Source organism: Chelon labrosus, assembly GCF_963514085.1.
Source record: "Chelon labrosus genome assembly, chromosome: 2".
NCBI lineage: Eukaryota > Metazoa > Chordata > Actinopteri > Mugiliformes > Mugilidae > Chelon > Chelon labrosus.
Window position 1 is genome coordinate 18,204,365 of NC_140338.1, and position 20,385 is coordinate 18,224,749.

The 20,385-nt window shown below is 43.8% G+C and overlaps 2 protein-coding genes across 2 annotated transcripts in view; one reads left to right on the plus strand and one right to left on the minus strand.

Annotated features, from left to right (window-relative positions):
* Window positions 1–14,558, minus strand: part of gstcd (glutathione S-transferase, C-terminal domain containing) — a 58,746-nt gene extending 44,188 nt beyond the window's left edge. The window contains exons 1-4 of the mRNA XM_084568223.1: window positions 13,799–14,558; window positions 12,043–12,504; window positions 10,615–10,887; window positions 5,653–5,746 (exon numbers count right to left, since the gene is read on the minus strand). Coding sequence (XP_084424349.1) covers window positions 5,653–5,746; window positions 10,615–10,887; window positions 12,043–12,504; window positions 13,799–14,215 — 1,246 coding nt within the window. The 5' untranslated portion in view covers window positions 14,216–14,558. The remainder of the gene's footprint in view (window positions 1–5,652; window positions 5,747–10,614; window positions 10,888–12,042; window positions 12,505–13,798) is intronic.
* Window positions 14,559–14,678: 120 nt separating this feature from the next.
* ints12 (integrator complex subunit 12) lies at window positions 14,679–20,260 on the plus strand. Its single transcript, XM_084568232.1, has 7 exons — window positions 14,679–14,810; window positions 15,562–15,725; window positions 15,849–16,007; window positions 16,942–17,123; window positions 17,291–17,450; window positions 17,556–17,699; window positions 19,630–20,260. Exons 2-7 carry the CDS (start codon window positions 15,570–15,572, stop codon window positions 20,185–20,187), a joined length of 1,359 nt encoding a protein of 452 aa, XP_084424358.1. The 5' UTR covers window positions 14,679–14,810; window positions 15,562–15,569; the 3' UTR covers window positions 20,188–20,260.
* Window positions 20,261–20,385: the final 125 nt, after the last annotated feature.

A 20,385-nucleotide genomic window follows, 5' to 3' on the forward strand; every position in this document is an offset into this window, starting at 1 on the left:
TGAAATTCATCAACTAGCCAGGAACATGACGCTCCATAACAGCTGGTGTGTAAATAGAACTGCCAAGTTTTGTAAAATGATAATAGGCCCCTATGTCAGTGTTGTGTGTGGTGTGCTTCTAGCTTGTTTGTGCTGCCCACACACAGCCTAAAAAATAAATAAAAAATATGTTACTGCGGGTTTATGATGGATGACAGTTTCCAGTTTAGAGTGGAACAAAAAAGTATTTTTCACCACATAACAAGGAGACATAACAGACACATGCTTCAATTAGTTCGTGTTCAACGCTCAGAAGATTCTACCTCCGGAAAGAATATTGAAAAACTTTAGCTGGAAATGTACATTACCTACAGAAGAAGCGGGAAAAATCTTTTTCGTGCAACTCCTTCTACCTTCTCTTTTTCCAATTATCACAAACATGAGCATACTCCATACAGTGTATTTCAAGTGATGCACCATAACTGTAGTCACATTTCTACAAATGCAACCGTAAGATTTAGTTCCCACTATTTTCCTCGTCGTTCCTATGAAACAAACCAGCAAGCTGTGGAGCTTGGTAGATCTCGATCGTATCTCCGCTCCTGCCAAAGCAGAGGGAGACAAATGGAGCCAGTCTTCACTCCTGCAGCTCAACTTCTGTCATACTCTTGTAACCTAAGACAAAGACAAGGGAACTCATCTCATCTCCTTGTACCAAAACAGCCCCGAAGGCCCCAACGGCAGCATGTCTCAAGCATGACAACTATGTGGTTTCCTCACCAGCCCTCCCTTTTTATGCCTCATTGTCTCTTTCACCTCTCTCTCTCTCTCCCCTCTCAGCCTTGTTTTCTCCTGATAACCCTTGTCTCTCCTCATGCTGTCACGGTGCTATCTCAATCTCCCACAGCCACACACTCCATCATTCTATCCTGCTTTATTTGCCACCTCCCGTCCTCCCTCTATTAAGTGAAGTGCTGGAGACAAGACGTTGGCTGCTCGACACAATGGCCCCTCTATTCACACCGCTGTTTACCTGTTTGCAGACAACCCTCACTACATTTAGTGAAGCAGCCCTCTACACAAGGAGGACGAAACCCTCGCAATCACAGAGCTCCCATTGTCTCTACAGTATATATTGAGCATTCCTGGGCGTGAGAGTGTAGGATTTGTTACGACTCGATGTAACGTACACTGTGCCTCTCAGAAATATACAGTGTACTCATAAAGAATTGAGAGTGTGACATTTTATTTATTTCTTCGTGCGCTGTTATTTTGGCTCCATACCAGCACAGTGGATTTCAAATAGAACAACAGCCACAAGGTTAAAGTACCGGCTTGCTGTTTTAAGGGTGCACATTTTCAATTCAAAATTTCATACTCTTCCAGACACAAGTTTGCAGGCCGCTCGGTGGACTTTTCAGACCATATCTGATATTTACCTGTGAGATAAATGGTTTAAAAATCAGACTGGTACCAGTTGTGACCACAGTACGCCATTATGTTGCCCAATAATTGCCAGGCCGATGTATCAATTCACAATTTATCGCATCGCATTACAATCAAGCTGCAACGGTAAAACAGTGAGGAAGAACAGCAACATCTCTGCACGAAAAGGACTGGTGCTATTTTTACCTGAATTGTTTTCCCTTTACATATTCAATAAGTAATATTATATTACTGATCTCTCCGCATTTACATTCTCCTTTATAAATAAGAACAGAAAATGAGTCTCTCTGCAGCCTTGTTTAGTCGCTTTCTCCGTAGAAACTTAAATTAACGCAGCCATCAACGTGCGTATAAAAAAGATTGTCAGTGTACTTTTCTGATAAGTATAACACTACATTACTCAGAAATGTTCAGACAAGTTAAATATGTGGTTATCTGTGATTATATCCAGTATATAATTCAGAAATGCCGCAGCAGAGTCTTCTTTGAAACTAATTTGTTTTTCTTTTTGATGTCTGAGCGGTTAATGTGCGGTTTATACTTCTGAGTCACTTTGACGCCGTACACCGCCTTTGTCCCGCAGAGGTACACTGCCACCAAAAAAAAAAAAAAGGTCACGAACTCTTATATTTCGTTGGAACGCCGTCTCCAGCACATCCCAAAGATTCTCAATGGGGTTAAGGTCTGGACTCTGTGGTGGCCAATCCATGTGTGAAAATGATGTCTCATGCTCCCTGAACCACTCTTTCACAATTTGAGCCCCATGAATCCTGGCATTGTCATCTTGGAATATGCCCGTGCCATCAGGGATGAAAAAATCCATTGATGGAATAACTTGGTCATTCAGTATATTCAGGTAGTCAGCTGACCTCATTCTTTGGACACATAATGTTGCTGAACCTAGACCTGAGCAACTGCAGCAACCCCAGATCATAGCACTGCCCCCACAGGCTTGTACAGTAGACACTAGGCATGATGGGTGCATCACTTCATCTGCCTCTCTTCTTACCCTGATGCCCCCATCACTCTGGAACAGGGTAAATCTGGACTCATCAGACCACATGACCTTCTTCCATTGCTCCAGAGTCCAGTCCTTATGCTCCCTAGCAAATTGAAGCCTTTTTTTCTGGTTAGCTTCACTGATTAGTGGTTTTCTTAAGGCTACACAGCTGTTCAGTCCCAATCCCTTGAGTTCCCTTCACATTGTACGTGTGGAAACGCTCTTCTGAGTTCTACTGTTGTTTTTCTTGGATTTGATTTCACCCAACGTTAAGTGATCGCCGATCACAATCAAACAGGATCTTTCTCGAAGACGATGGTTCCCCACTATCCTTCCAGTTTTTAATAATGCGTTGGACAGTTCTTAACCCAATTTTAGTAGTTTCTTCAATCTCCTTAGATGTTTTCTCTGCTTGATGCATGCCAATGATTTGACCCTTCTCAAACAGACTAACACCTTTTCCACGACCACGGGATGTGTCTTTAGACATGGTTGTTTAGGAAATGAGAAGCTACTCAAGGATTACAGCCTGTCACGTACAAGTGTAGAAGCTGCTCTGTGTAGTGGAGTGAATTGTGTTCAGCTGCACACCAAACTTCTTACTTTGCCTTCTTCATTGGTCTACACAGGAAAAACAAAACTCTCGGGGCACTTGCAGACCAAACTGCGCACGCGAAGGTAAGCCACTACATAAGAGGAAGACAGGTTTCAAGGGTCGGACCACTGTATGTTATACATTAGTTCTGCTGGCGTGGATTTATTTATGCACACGTAAGGGGAAAGTTCTGTGATTTTCCCTGTAGTGCTGTACGTGTAGGCATGTGTGCAGCCATTTGTGTGCACCGCAGGAGCAGATAGATGGGAAAGCCCACGCACCGGGGTTCAGGACAAATTGTCTGCCTTTCGTCTCTGCTCCTCTTTAATTACGGCACTGAAAAGCAGGAGCTACCTACCCACCAACCTAATACCGCAGAAGGCAATATCAACAGCGCCGTTTATCATGCAGAGTGCTGACAAAAGTGGGATGGCTAAAATGTAGTCTCTTTCTGTCTCTCTCGCTGCGATCCTCGCTCTCAGAACAGACGCGCTGCCCACACCGTCAAGAGTACTTCTGTTTAGGCGAGCGGAGTTGAGGGTGGAGAGTGTAGATTTGTGAGGTTTGGGATAGAAATAGATTATTAAGAAGCTCTGTGGAGCAACATTAATTGGCGACAAATGTGTGAAAGCAACTACAGCGCAGCCGTGTTCTGTTTTTGGCTCCAACGTGACTATAAAGTAAATGCACTGGATTTAAGCCATATTCTTACAACTAATACTTCCACTGTCATTTCACACAAATACAGTAGATACTATATATAAGTAAGGTCCTTTATTTTGCGTTAAAGGTCCAGCATGCAAGTGAGTCTACTTTCTGTTCACCATATTTCATTGCAAACTTGCTACAGAAGCCCAGAATAGACAAACCCCACACTGGCTCTACAGAGGGACATTTGCGTTTTAATATGAAGTCACAGCCACCATAGGTTCTGCTTCATTCTCGCAAAGGGAAAGAATGTGTTGTCAGTCAACACTAGATCCCCACTCAACGCCACAGAATGCTACACGTTGTTCTCATTTACGCTATATTTTGAAATTGGTTGACTGCGTGACCAATTCATATACGTGGCCTCAATTTTAGGCTAGAGTCAAGCCAAATACCGTTAAATTTTGCGCATAGATCCAAGTCCCCCAGAAAATATATTCTGCCGACATTGGGGATCCTGTGACTTCCCTCCAGTGCGCAACCAAGAGGTTGACATTTTTGTCAATTAATTAACATATCTGAACTGCCAGCATTTGAGATCTGGAAAAGATGAACAATCACTTGGATTGCGTGACTTATCTCTAATCAATATTTAATAGATAGGGTTTAGGTTACATTCAAATACCAGAAAACAATGGTTAATTCTTGTATTTTGGGTTTAGTGCTAACATACAATGATTAATGTGGTAAATATCATACTTAGAATGTATATTAAGCTTAAAGCACATTCTAGTGTTAACTAGAGCTGCTAGTGTTAAAGTGTTAACAGTTTGTGTTGTATAACTTTGTAGCTGTGCTTCTAAAAGTGCAACTACTATGCATTTATGGCGTTTAAATCGAAGCAATTCATTCACACGGCAAGGTGAAGTGGAAACTAGAACCCCTGCTGAGACACATGAGCTGAAAGACAGAAAAAGCTCAACTTATGCTAACCATTTATATCCTAATAATGAAATGCCCTTCATTTCCCCGTGTTCTCTGGTGAGAGGAGGAAATCACCGAGCAGAATGAACCTCTGCTTGCTGCCATTTTCCAGTTGAAAGTGTCCAAGCGAAAATGAACGGGAGCAAGAAATGAACCCATTACCCAGTGATGACAACAGAGGAAATGTTTAAATATTCATAATATGCATATATGTGTGCCTTTTCATCCATTTTCCAAACTACTCATATAGTGCAGCTGCTGCAACACAGACATTTGACTAATAAGGAGAAAAACAATGCAGGCCACAGAAAGGGAGACAAAGAAACAAGGAGATTTCTTCTCTCTGCTTCACCGGCGCCACCTGGGGAAGCAATCAACAACATTTCCACTGCCTATTAGATGCCGCTCTCACACCAATCAGTATCCACTAAGGCATAAACACAAGTTTGACGCCGCGCGTTGGTCGTGTGTGCACCTTTTCGTGTATTTGTGCTGTGCTGAACCGCTTTCTGCCACAGAACTGTTTCTCTCTTTCACCCCACAAAATAAGGTGGATAGCACATATAGATAAGCACTTTAAAATTCATTAGGGAGGCCCTCAGGGGAACCACGTCCAACTGAGGACAAACAGAAAGCTCTGCCATGTGTCAGTGGAAGGTGCCACTGAAGAAACCCAGCAGTATGGGAAGGTCTGATGCATTTATGCGTGTTCCTCGCCCCATATACAGAATCAATAGTACTTGTTGACCAAGCATTAAGAAAGCTGGAGTGTGGAATGATGTAGAGGCATACAGATAAGGGGATGGGGGAGCTAAGAAAAACGTGAGGAGGAGGCTTGGATGTGGACAGAAAGAGATTGTGGGAGAAAGCAAAGAAGCAGAAAACACATTTAAAAACAAAAGACAAACCAAAGGAGCGCTGAAAAGAGTGCAAGGGCAGAAGGGCAAAAAGAAAATAAAGGAAGCAGAAAATAATTCTGCAAGAAAGGATTTGACTTTACCCTCAGTGGGGTTGATGGCTTCTGGTAAGGTGTCCCACGGGAGAGTCCAGGCGGGGCAAGGATGAGGAGCAAAGGCTGCCTCGATGCCATTTTCCTAAGGGAAGATTGGACAAACATACACAGGTTACCGTGGAAACCCGTGGGAAAAACCTTGAGGTTCTGTCGTCCAAATGGTTTTAATGACGCAACTTAAAAGTGGGCTGCTTTGAAACCGGCTTGTTGTTACATTGCTCACGCTGATCTAAAGTTGCACCTGAGGGAAAACACCTGCCAGGGCACTTTCTACCCTATCAAGAGAGAACAACACTTCACCTGTGCCGGAACGATTACGTACTGGAGAAACATTGGAAATCAAGAGCAACGAGTTCAGTAACATTTTTTCCTCCTTTTCTCTCTCTGATGATTATAGGGCTCCAACAGAAAGTATACTTCATCATATAATTCATATGCTTAATATAATGTCAGGAGGCTGAATCATCAGCCTTTCATTTTAAGAAGTGCCTCCTGGAAAAGTCTTCTGACAGCTGTACCAATGCAAACACCAATCAGACATAACATTTTGACCTCCATCCCAATATTGTGTAGGCCTCCAAAATTCATCAGAGAATGGACATGGGCCTTCTGAGGGTGTTCTGAGGTGTCTGGCAAAAGGATGTTGTTAGTGGGCGCCTTTGGGTCCTATGGGTTGAGGGGAGGAGCCTCTGTGGATCATCCCACATATACTTGATCATTTTGTGATCTAGTGAACTTGGAGGCCAGGTCAACACCTTGAGCTGTTTTTCATGTTTTTTTTTTAGTTGTTATTAAACCGCTTTTGTCAGGCTGCATCCTGCTGGGGATGGCTGCTGCCATCAAGGAGTGTCATTGCTGTGGGGTGGGGGTGCCTGGTCAGGTCTAGGTGGGTGGTACAAGTAACATCCACATGAATGCCAGGTCTAAAAGCTTCCCAGCAGAACATTGTATTGTTACAAGATGGCCAATGTTATTTACTTTTTCTCCTTTTCTCCTGATCGGTCTACACTCTGACTAAGGAGATGTAGCACACTGTTCTTCCGAGACATGCCGTACTATGTATCTTTGGAGAGAATGATTCATGCTGCAGGAGGATGATGAGCCCATTCACGCAAGAACTACTTGAAGACCTAACAGGACTTAGGAACTGCTGACTCACACAATGCTGAACATTTATGGAGCACTGAGAAACTCCCGCCAAACTCCTGGCATCAAAAGAAGCACCCCTCAGATTTATGAACATTTTTAAAAGATGTGGCATTTCACGCAAATTCTTCAACTGACACAACTTCTATTTCAGTTGTTTGAGTGCTGAGTGACCATGGCACGCTGGAGTTGAATAGTGTGGAGCTTTGTTAAAGTATACGACAATATCATTTACATTAAAAGAAGTGCAACAAACGTTTGACAGCCTCAAAAACGATCTTAAATCAACACCCTTCTGACATAAGTCATAGGAAGCTACAATTTATTTTAGGTTCACAGTCATTTAAAAGAATCGCTCCATTGTACTGCACTGCAGTGTAGCCAGAGTACGTTTGGACAGTGGCTGAAGGTGTGCTCAGATTGTAGAGTGACTTAAACTGGATTTACTGTGAAAAGTTCACATCGTTTTTACCTCAAAAAGCGATTCAGTCCACAGCAGTGCGCAAAATTATCTGTAATGACTGAACTAAAAGCCTTAATGATCAGGTCCAAACAGTTGTAAAGCTGCATTACGGCGAATGTCCTCTGGAATCAGCAACTTAGCTGCTTAGTCAAGCCTCAGGCCCAAATGTAGACTAATGGATGTACACTATATTACCAAAAGTATTCGCTCACCCATTCAAATGATCAGAATCAGGTGTTCTAATCACTTGGCCTGGCCCCAGGTGTATAAATTCAAGCACTCAGGCATGCAGACTGTGAAACAAGACATTTGTGAAAGAATGGGCCGCTCTCAGGAGCTCAGTGAATTCCAGCGTGGAACTGTCATAGGATGCCACTTGTGCAACAAATCCAGTCGTGAAATTTCCTCGCTCCTAAATATTCCACAGTCAACTGTCAGCTCTATTATAACAAAATGGAAGCGTTTGGGAAAAACAGCAACTCAGCCACGAAGTGGTAGGCCACGTAAAGTGACGGAGAGGGGTCAGCGGATGCTGAAGCGCATAGTGCAAAGAGGTCGCCGACTTTCTGCACAGTCAATTGCTACAGAGCTACAAACTTCATGTGACCTTCAGATTAGCCCAAGTACAGTACGCAGAGAGCTTCATGGAATGGGTTTCCATGGCCGAGCAGCTGCAGCCAAGCCACACATCACCAAGTGCAATGCAAGGCGTCGGATGCAATGGTGTAAAGCACGCCGCCACTGGCCTCTAGAGCAGTGGAGACGCGTTCTCTGGAGTGATGAATCACGCTTTTCCATCTGGCAATCTGATGGACGAGTCTGGGTTTGGAGGTTGCCAGGAGAACGGTACATTTCAGATTGCATTGTGCCAACTGTGAAATTTGGTGGAGGAGGAATTATGGTATGGGGTTGTTTTTCAGGAGCTGGGCTTGGCCCCTTAGTTCCAGTGAAAGGAACATTGAATGCTTCAGGATACCAAAACATTTTGGACAATTCCATGCTCCCAACCTTGTGGGAACAGTTTGGAGCGGGCCCCTTCCTCTTCCAACATGACTGTGCACCAGTGCACAAAGCAAGGTCCATAAAGACGTGGATGACAGAGTCTGGTGTGGATGAACTTGACTGGCCTGCACAGAGTCCTGACCTGAACCCGATAGAACACCTTTGGGATGAATTAGAGCGGAGACTGAGAGCCAGGCCTTCTCGACCAACATCAGTGTGTGACCTCACCAATGCGCTTTTGGAAGAATGGTCAAAAATTCCTATAAACACTCTCCTCAACCTTGTGGACAGTCTTCCCAGAAGAGTTGAAGCTGTAATAGCTGCAAAAGGTGGACCGACATCATATTGAATTCTATGAGTTAGGAATGGGATGGCACTTCAGTTCATAGAATGAGTAAAGGCAGGTGAGCGAATACTTTTGGTAATATAGTGTATGTATGCTGTCTTAAAGCTCATTGGTTTCTGAGAGCAAGCTCCAAAATGGCAGGGGCGCACAGGCAAACCAAGCAATTTTTATATTTAATTGGACCCAGTGCGAAGAAAATGAGTAAGGGGGCTGCCTGATGACGACTTTCTTTCATATTTTCCCCTTAAACCTTAGAGGCCCTACAGTGCATCAGCAATGCTCCCAACGTACATCTTTACGTGAGCTCCCACAGAACCTAAATACACAAACCTCGTCTTTAATCCACCTGGGACATTAGCGTCCTCGTGAGTCAATTTTCTTTAATTCAAAGGGTCGCACTTAGTTTTACAAAACCTTTTTTTAAGTTGTTTTTTACTATTAGCCGTTGTTATGAGGTGACAGTGTGCGGTCCTTATTTTGTTGCTGGGGCGAGCTTTCTCTTGACACGCGGATCACAGGTTGTGTCTCAACAGCTCATTGCACAGGCTTGGCTTGGCTCGCATGCATCGTGTGTTAACTGAAGCGAGAACGGGGCCGACTTTATGAGCCATTTATACTGCGGACAGTGTGGCGAGATGAGCCTCAGGTTAGCGGCGGTGCAAGATCGATTGACAGCACGTCAGCTGACAGGCTCCTCTGTCCCTGCAGTGTGAGGACGTATGCGCACAAACACACGCGGTCGGGCACGCCGGCCAAGGCAACACAACAGCTGCAATGCAGACATAATGGTGGCGACATGTAGCCGTCCTTGTAATCCCTCCAGGCAGAGACAGCATGGTGGCCACTGCTTATGTGTGTGTGTCTGCGCACACATTCCTCTCAGCCTTAATGTCTGATTTCAACCTCCCAAGAAAACTGTCATTTGTGCACATCTGGGCCCGACTAAATTTCATACACGTCCTATCCTGACCACCCAGCTCACCCAAGCTCTCTCTCTTTTTTCCCCATTTACACCCGTTCAGCTACTTAATATCACATTGTTATAGACATTTAGCAAGCAGGAAATCACTGAAATATTTTTTACCAAAGGAGTAGAGCAACAAGGCCAAGAAAATAGTCTGAAGACTGAGCAGTGAGAGGTTAGTCAGGGTTGAGGATGCATTCTGCTTTCAGACAGCTGGGCCTGCTTATCTCCTGCTGCAAACGCTAGTTCAAATGTTGCAGCGGTATTATCTGGGGCGCTATGGAGCTGAGAAAACTATAAATGTGTCTGACTGTGAGAGTGCCTTGACGATGCTTCCGCGGGGAACCGCATTTTAAGAGCGTCGAGGGGATTGTGTGCCGTCTTGTCTCTTTACGCTAAGATTTTTAGCCGTAACCATAAACAACTTAGTACAGCTATAAAGCTTTGTTTTGTTTTGGACAAGACACAGTGTTTTTATTACACCTGAAACAAGAATGCGCTGAATGTGCACTACTGCGAGCAGGAACGGGAACCAGTGAGAATGCAAAAAATGTGCATTTTAAAAAGCACTTGCAATGAGGAATTGTTCTTATCAAGATTGTTATTCCCCAGAAGGAAAGCCCGTTTTTGTTGATTCGTCTCATCATCGTTGTCATAAAAACGACCTGTGAGGAGGAAAGAAACCGATGTGTACAGCACAAGTGTCGTAACATCCTTAAAAAGCCCACTTAAAAATGTTAATTATTTGACTGAACGCAATTAAAGCGCTGGCAGATAGATGAAGAATTCAACAATTAAAGGAGCCCGCCAGAAGCCAAAACATTAACTTGGAGCTACACTCTTAAAAGCACAAATGGAGGCTTGAAATTACAGGGATAATGCTTAATAACCACTTGGAGCCAGAAAACCCCTCGTGTGCTGTGCCGTGTGGGGACACTGGGAGACGGCTCCTTAAATTTTAGGTCAGTATATGTTGAAGCAATGTTTGGAGAACATATAGAGGCAAAGTAAGGGGAAGTAATCATTTACTTTAAGTTTAGTCATTGTGGGCCTGGGCCCGCCGACAAACGGAAGCTGCGTGGTTGTCTCCTGGCCTTCGTCTTGTTCCAGCGGGCTGGCTACGTTGTCCTCCGCAGATGTCTCCTCTGGGAGGCTGGATGTGGGAACTTGCGGGACGGACAGATGTAGCCCACAAGCCTCGGCTGCCCGAAGCACCCCAGGTACCTCTTGAACACGGCCGTACCAACGCAGCAGGCGGGGGAGCCGACGCAGCGCGCTCACAGCATGGGCTTGAAGGGAGCGCTGTTAAGAGACAACGAAAAGGAAGAAACAACATCAAAACAGAGTCGGCGACAGGGGAGGGTAAAGACACAGACATGATCAGAGAAGCGCTGTCAGTGCATGTGGCTGTGCAGCAGAGAGGAAGAGAGGGAGAGAGGCGACGCAGACACAAGAGGGAGAAGGGCCACTCTGCAGTATGGCAAGTGGGTGGAGTGGAAAGGATCCACCGAGGCTGCCTGTGTCGTGGACAGTGATGGCCGTTAAGAGGAGACACGCTAGGCTGAGTGTGAAACTGGAAACCACTGGAGCACAGCTGACTACTAAAAGCCTCATTGTGAGAGCCTGAGCTCATTCCCACAGTCGAGGAATAGTTGGAGACAGTTGAAAGGTGAAGTGGAGGTTGAGACCCACTTCGCCGCCCGGCAATGCCACATTCTTGATCAATAACAACATGCGGTTGAAGTGAACAGCTCTCAGTTCTCTGCTGCAGCCGCTTTAAAAAAAAAAAAAAAACACTTACAAATTCACTTCAATCACCGGGTGTAATGAATATTCAGAAAGAGCATTAACATATTTTATTTTCCCCCCATGTTAAGCCTTTTAAGGTCAACATAGCAGCCCGCCAACTCTTGATCTGTTGCGGAGAGAAGTGTTCCCAGAGTAAAAAGTCAGTGAAAAGCATTTCAACCTGAATAGACACCCTCCCGTTCGCTGTTATCAGCCTTTGCCAGGTGCCTCCAGACCACCTTTGAGAGCAAACCCTGTGCCAAGTCTGTCGCAGTGAGTTTTCTTAACTCGGAAGTGTCTGCTTGGATGGATGTGAAAGGAGCTGCGTGTACCGCCTGCTCACCCAGACCAGAGTGTCAAACCCATACGGCATGCACAATTTGACACAGTCATCATAGAAAGTCTGAACGTTAACAGCAACACGATGACATCAGACATAAGACATGTGCGTTACAGTTTGGAGAAACAAACCGTTGATGACTGGGCTAAATGAACAGTTGTGTGTCAGTGCAGAAATATGGGCACTAACAATAAAATCAAACGAGCATTTGATGTGTATTCGTGGATCCAAATTAAGCAATGACTTATAGTAACAGAGTGATCAGAACGAGGGTCCAGGCATTAGGGTTCATTGACAACACTCCAACAAATCATGTCCAAAGCTCTTACCAGATACTGATAAATGCACGGCAGCAGCACCACATCAGTCAGAGTGAAGTACAGTCCCTCAGCAAAAACATGCTCCAGCGGAGGCAGATCCGTCGTCTTCACTTTCCTGATCTCAGAGTTCTCTCTGGTGGTCAGAGCTGGAACTGAATCCACAGACAGCTTGGCAAGAGCCGCCCTGAGCTCAAGTCCGTCACAGACCGGAGACGACCGCCCGGACTGGGACTCGCCGTCCGGCTTCCCTCGGCCTTCGGGGGGCTCATTCTTCTCATTTCTCTGTCTCTGCTCTTTGAGTTTCTGTCTCCGTATTTTGTCATCGTTGTGCACTTTGACAGGCTCTGCCAGCCTTCGCTCAAGGGTGAGAATGGAGAGAGGCAGCTGCAGATATTGATTCTGGGGATTTTGGAGGTGTTCCTCAACAGCGGAGGGGATGCCAATTTCACACAGCCTGGTCCACTTGCTGACCTGCGAGTGAGGAAAGATAACAGGTGGGGGGTCAAATACGGGACGGTTTTTAAATCCACTCAAAACAGTTAATCAATCCATATATGTACACCTCATTGTTGATCCTTCCTACCTATACTGTGTATATTTACCTCTATTTCTATTTCTTGTTGCACATATGCAAATTTTGTAAATTTTTTGCTAACACTAGCGTATTTTATTTATTTCAATATTATATTTTATTTTATTTTATTTATTTAATTTCAACTATCTTACACTATTTTTCTTTTTACTAGTGGTTTTCAAGCATTTTTTTTTTTTTAAGTACAGCTGACCAAGTAATTTCCCTCAGTTAACATTACACGCTTCTGTGGAATATTATACTGCAATTATTATTATTATTATTATTATTATTATTATTATTCCAGACACCAGATGAGAACATTTGTGACTTTGAAACCAAACAATTTTGATTAATCTCCTGGTAAGTTTATGTGGAAAAACATAAGAGGTAACAGGTCTGCCCAACAGAAGCCCAACTAAATGTTGTTTATTTCTAATTTATTACTCGAAAACATATTCTTCAATAATGCCAATTGTGTTGTAACTCACAATGAGTGCAGTCTGTGTTTAAACTCATATTCACCCCACGGTTTGAAACGGAACCCTGTCTAACACTGACTGATGGGCAATATAAGATTCAAAACATTTACGATCACATGGGGCTTTACTTGCAGCCAAAATGCATAATGCTCAATAAGGTTCTTCTGACCCTTTAAAAGCAACATCTTTACGCACCATGAAAGGAAGTTAAACCACCATTCTAGCACTTTCTCTTTCTGTGGTTATGCCATCTACACTCACTTGCCAAAACTTCCTCTAACTAGTGAAAATGAATGCTTCCTAATATAGCAGTCATGCACTAAATCCCACTTAATGACTTTAATAATATCCATTTGATGTTAAAACAGCACAAGAAAAGTGGTAACTCATCTATATCATCGTTTCGGAGGTTGTAATTTGTGGTGATGTCAAACTGTGTGGAATTAAACATGAAAAAAAAAAATTACTAAATGCCCCATGACTAAAATAGGGTTGTCGAAATAACAGGAACATGTGTCGGTACAACACAATACGATTAAACGGGTGCAAACCACAGACTCCAAAATGAAAACACAGCTGAATGAACAGATCACTCAAAAGCTGAGAACCATAACCTTCATGAAGCAAAGATTCAGAGCGGGGCCGTTATATTAAAATGCATTGCTTTTCATTTGTGTGCCTAATGAAGTGTGTTTCCCTGCTTGTCACTAACCTCAGCACAGGCTTTCAGACATGTCTTCTTGAAACCCAGCAGCGCCAGCACATCCTTCCTTGCAGGGTCTGCCTCGATGGTTTTGTTAATGATATGTCTGAGGACCACGGCCAGTCCCGCCCTGCAGAGCCGTCCAGTCTCATCCAAAACAGCGGGGAGGCGGCAGGCCCTCACCAGCTGTGGCAGACCCTCCACCTGGATTTCAGACACATCCAGGGACGCTGGCAGCTGACTCCTCAGTGACTCGCAGCTGGTAGGTTTCGTGAAGACCAGGAAAACTTTGAAAGACCTGCACTCGCAGTAGGACAGCAGAAACAGGGCGATGGAGGTGTGCAGGGGAAGACGAGGCTCCTCGCTTTCTGAGCAAACTTCTAAGTAGAGGGAGGGATGCTCCTGCTTCACCTCAGTGTGTTTCATTGTAAATGAGGTAGACACTGGTGGAAAAATAAGGTGTGGGATTGAACAAGTTATTAGTTAGCTTTAGAAATGTTTTGGTGTGTCCAGCCTGTATTCTGCAAGCCAAAATACCAGATGGATTATACAGAAAAAATGGCATACTTACTGAAAGTAGATAAATCCTGACACCGGCGACTTCAACAAACCCACGTTGTTATGGTACACAGTCACGGTGTTGCTGCTTCTTCTTCCCCCGGTGCTAGAGCTAGCACAGCTCCACAGCGCCATCGGGCGTCTGCTTACACTTAAATACATATTCACACATATTCCACATATCCAAGCGTGTCGCTAGAAGATATGACATTTGTAGCTAAATATTAAACGCAGAAGAGGATATTAAATATATTATTGTTGAGCTTATTTTAAAACATGCCTTAGAAGGTTCCACGAGAGCAGACTCCGGACATATTTGACGGTTGCACATGTTGTAAGACGGAGGAAACGCGTCGGTTCATTTTTCTGCTTCTTTGTAGGAAGTGTTGCTCAACCGTCAGTTATCCCCCAGGACGAAAATACCGGGTTAAGGGACAGGCCTTCACGAGGATCAGACTGGCAGGTAACGTAATGAGAGTGAAACTATATGATCTTTTCATTTTGGTCTGGTAACTGACAACTGAGGGTGACGGTAACTTCAGCTCTCACTGTGCTCTGTGTTCCTGGTCTGGGCTGAAAACGTTACACAGCAACCAAACCGAGTCACCGTTGACGTGTCTGTTTCTTTATAGTAAATAGAATTTAGAAATATTAAAAATAATAATAATTATAATAAAAATTGGCCTTAAGCCACTTGTGTAAGTTAATATTAAATATTTTATTGGGGGGAAATAAAGATTAACATAGGTGTACGTTTTCAGACTGAACAATATCAAATTCTATTTTCCTTTTTTCTGTTCCAACCTATTATTTTACGTTGTCATGTGTTTAAGATAGTATCTTTTGAATTTTCTTGTATTCTAACCTGTATAAGTGGCCAGGCTTCATTAATAAGAAACAGGGAGGCAGTTAAGAGCACAAGAAATAGTAACCCGCCTGACTCCAGGAGACTGCACGTTAAAAAAACAAACAAAAAAAACCCATACATTTTAATTCAGTGTTGCATATGTGTTATATAAATTATTTTATAATTTGAATCAGTGTAGCTGTGTAGACTACAAGGTCTGTACAGCTACTGGTGCTGTTTTGTCTGATTGTCCTGGTGGTCTTTTTATATTTCTAACACGTTTAACCAAACATATCTTGGAATGATTTCAGTAACGTCAGTTGTAACCAAAGACCCAGACTACTGATATTATTTTTATGGTTCTCAGTTTAAGTCATGGCTGGACCCGTCAGTCTGGAGTTGGACCCCATCTTTCTCAAGGGGCTGAGCTATTTACACTCGAAGAGTAAAGACTCAGCTGAGAAACTAAAAGCTCTGCTTGATGAGTCCCTTTCCAGAGGAAGCGACTCAACGTACCGTTCATTCCAAAAAGTAATGTATATTCTTTATTAAGCCGTGCTTCATTATTGTTAAATTCTTTCTCCTTTTTCCATTGGTAAGACATTTATATACTACTACATGCTAATATACTCTATGGTATCTTTGTATCCTCAGGATATAGAGGTGTCAAAGGGTTCTGTGTCAAAGCTGAGCTTAAGTAAACAAGACTCAAAATCCTCCTCGAGTTCCTCATCCTCCAGCAGCAGCAGTGGAAGCGGCAAATCCAGCTCGGAGAAGAGCAAGAAAGAAGGAGAGAAGAGGCCTTCTGAAAAGGTACTGGATTCGTTTTGAATCGTTCAGTGGCGCAGTGTGTGTTGGGCAGCTGTGTGCCGTTCCAGTGTTAGTTTACACACAAAAGAGCTCATACATGTCTGAGAGTTGGCATTTCCATTGATGTGGAGTAGAGACACGACCGTGCCAGCAGTGAAGATAGTAATGAGATTCATAAGAGACATCAAATGTTGTTGGTTTGCCAAAATAAACAACCAAATGAAGAAAAACTCAACTCAGGAGCAAGTCTTTAACCAGAAACTTGTTTTCATAGTGAAGAAAACGCCCTTTATGACTGTATGACTGCCTGGCAAGTCAATAATGATCTCTATGATGCAAACATCGACTCTGTGTTTACATCATGGCCAGAACCAGAGGATTCAGTGCAAGATACAAACTTGATGTGCCTCCAAAATAGAAATAAAGGGATACAGTAGAGGCAACAATATAATCTATATTCTTGACCTGAAGACAGCTCATGTGCTACACACTGTGAGCTGCAGATATGTATAGACTCGGGCAGTTATTGACTGCAGAGAATGTTCTGCAACTCTCCAAACCTCTAAACTGACCTCTAAACCCTGGAGATCTGTGTGTTATACCTCCCTCGGTTCAGGACTGCACAAAGCAAGTGCGAATAAGTGTTTCCTTTTTGAGGAAGTGCAATTTCTAATTTGCATGTGAAATTCATTAACACATCCGTCACTGTAGAATTACAGTCAGGACATTTGGAACTGTAGTGCAAATAATTTTATTTTAGACCTACAGCTCTATGTTCCAGAGCTGCACTCTAAGGCAAGACAGACTGAGCAGATCTATGGATTAGAGTCCAGAGATTTCCTTTTATTACACAGTGTACAATTCCATATGTAACTATTAGTGCAGTGATAAGGTGGATAAAAATCAACAGTGTTGTTTCTGTTTGATTGAGAAACAGGTCCGGGTCGACGTGAGTGAAGTGGACCCCCCGAAAAAGCCTCGTTTGGAGAAACAGGAGAATCGTTCTTCTCCAATTACTGTTCAGACGAGCAAAGACCTCCTGCCAAACATCAACGACTATGATGAAACTAATGCAGATGACTTTGCCATGGAAATGGGCCTGGCCTGTGTGTGTTGCAGGTACATGTTAATTATTAATGAATAAAGTAAATGTAATTATTTTGTAATGAATGCGGTTCCGCATTTAGGTTTATATTCCTGTCAGATTAAGTATATTCAGTTAAATCTGACAACAGTCTTTGACAGTTAAAGTTGGTGACTAATCTTTATGTGTTCACTTCCCTAAGACAAATGACAGTTACCATGGGAAACCAGTTGGTGGAGTGCCAGGAGTGCCATAATCTGTACCACCAGGACTGTCACAAGCCCCAGGTGACAGATAAAGAAGTAAATGACCCAAGGCTTGTGTGGTATTGTGCGCGTTGCACCAGGCAAATGAAACGTATGGTGAGGAAAAATTCATTATCTTCTGATATTTGCATCTGCATTTACTCAGTGGCTGATCAGTCCACAAGTGTGTCACTTCAAACCTGTCGTTCTTTTATCCTCAAGGCCCAGAAACCTCCACAGAAGCCGTCCCCTGCCTCTTCCTCATCGGCGCCTGTTGTAAAAGACACACTGGTGAAAAAGACTGAGCTCAAACCCAAAACTGACACAACCAGCACCTTCCAAGCCTTCAAAAGGACAGAAGTGAAGGTATGTGTTAACTCATCACGGCTGCAAGCACATATGTGCTTCTTTGCTATGCCCCAGTCACAAATAACCTCAGATTCCTGGTAGCAAGTGGGAGACCTGCTGTAAAAGGCAGCCTGCAGACATCCTTGCAGGTGAATTGAGCATAAATGTATTTTTGAGATTCAGACCACTGACTTCTGCTGCTCAGATAGTGTTCCAGTGCAGCTTCATTTCTCCGGAGGGAATGAGTTCTAAACTTATCAGAGCGCAGAGTTCACCCTAAAGTTATTTTGACATATTGCTTTGCAGTCCGTGATTTGAGGATGTCAATAACGCTTGCATCACGAGTCAAAGTTTGCTGTAATGGTAATGCTCAAGAAAGCATCAAGTCAAGGCACTCTCTAGGTTGTATTTAGGTCTGTTGAAAAATTATTACATGGTACGTAAGACGCCAAAGCTAAAGGTGTTTCCTGCATATAGATAAAGGATCTGATTACCCTTTTACACCTAGTTCTCTGCTCTAGATTGCTATAAATCCGAAGCTGTGAGGAAAGCTCTATGTGGTGTAACTGTGTCCTTTTAACTAAACATCTTTACAAAGGAAGTGGCCAGTTAACTTTGCTAACACATGTACAAATGGATTGATAGGAAAAAGGTAGGTTGTGTGTGCAGTTGCTGCAAATAGAGAGAAGGCGGGTACACCTGAACATAAGCCCAATTAAATAACTCCCAAGTAATTCACTGAAATATTCATTTATGATATCTACAGGTGGATTCCTTTTCTTGAAGTTGTAAACCGACTTCGGTAACTGATAAAATATGTATAAAAACGTATGGTTCACCAGAACAAGTTCTTTTCCTGTTTGCAAACACAGTTCTGGGAATTTTGTCTCCGTGGTTTCTCTCTGGGTACTCCAGCTTCCTCCCACCGTCCAAAGACATGCTTGTTAGGTTCATTGGTGATTCTAATTTGGCCGTAGGTGAGTGTGAATCTGTCTCTCGGGTGTTAGCCCTGCGCTAGACTGTCGACCCGTCCAGGGCGTACCCCGCCTCTTGCCCAATGACAGCTGGGATATGGTTCACAGGACAAGAGGTTACAGAAGATGAATGAATGAATATTAAACTAGATGCCAGATGTATGCGAATACAAATCATGACTACGAGCTGCCGAGTACTAAACCTGAGGATACAAACAAGCAAAATGGAAAAGAACTTTAACGCTTGGTTGTCTGAAGGAAATCAAGTTTTAGACCGCTCAATACAGAAAGCTGCATAACTCAGACTGGGCTTTGTAGTTTTAGGCTTTACTTGGTCAGGGCAAGGTCAAGTCAAGACAGAACTTGCTGAAGAGCTGGGGAAGGCCGGGTTTAGGCACCTTTTGGGGGTGTGGAGTATGGAACTGGTGCTGTCAATGTGTAGGTTCACAAGAGAGCGATTGGTACTATAGGAGGATCTATAAAAATAGACAACACTATTTAGAGTTACGTTTTCATTAGCGTATAATCACCTGTAACTAGAACGTGCCCTTTATATCTACCATATACAGCAAACAGATCCTATTCTAGAAAGTGTTGCACTTCTGCTAGAGGTAACATTTTCAGAGTAGACAAGAACAGAGAAGCAAAACATTGGCTTGAACGAGGGCCTTTCACTTGGCTCAGTGCCACTAAATCCATCACAATGGACCTTTACTTAACAGTGAAATTCATTTATTGGTGTTTGACCTATAGAGCCTGTATCCCCAGGAAACCAGTGTCATTTTGTCTGATGCAAGGAAGTGGCGACGCATCGTCCATATTTATATGCAGTCTATGTGTTTGACCACATACACACTGGTGTCTTTCTAAATCCTCAAAATCAAAACACGTTATTACAGTATAACATTAATACCACATGTTGTATTTGTAATGAGCTCTGATAACTGTACTTACTGCTTTTTCATTTCTTACAGCCTCCCACCACATCAGCCAATCCCACTGGCAGCAGTTCCACCTCCTCTGGCAGCGGACTTACAGGCTGGGCCGCATTTGGCGCCAAAACAAGCTCAACTCTTCCTGCCAGCTCCAAACTGGGTTCTGCAGGCCCAAGCGGGAACAACAAGACCTTGACTGCTCCCTCTGGTCAGAAGCCTGTTGGGTTGTCTGGGCTGGCTGGAGCCAAGTCAGGACTCGGTGGGGCAAAGATAGCTGGGAGCGGCAATGGGAATGGCTCCAGCCAGGTGAACCTGAAAGCTCCTCCACCTCTGACTCTTGGTAAGCAGCCACTGAACCGGTCATCGAGCGGTGAAAGCCAAGGGAAAGCCTCTGCCTCATCGGGGGCTGGCTCCCCAGGCAGTACGAGTACGGGAGGGAATGGAGGCAGTAACGGAGGAGGTAACGGGAACAATGGGAACGGGTCAAAGGCTGCACCAGGGGACAAGGCACCAACGTCTCAAGAGTCTCAGCTTAACGCCATGAAACGGTTACAGCTGGTGAAGAAGAAAGCGGCTCAGAAGAAACTGAAGAAATGAGTACAGGTAGAGCGAAATGGGAGGAGGAGGAGGAGGAGGTGTAAGTGAGTAGAAAATAAACCATTAAACAGTGCCAGAGCAATATGTTTGTAGTTCATGAGCATCTGTACACGGAGTAACACCATCCAGTCAAATACTTGAATTTTACTTTGTGTGAAAGCTGCCGCTGGACTCTGTGTGCCTCGTTCTGTTCTAACG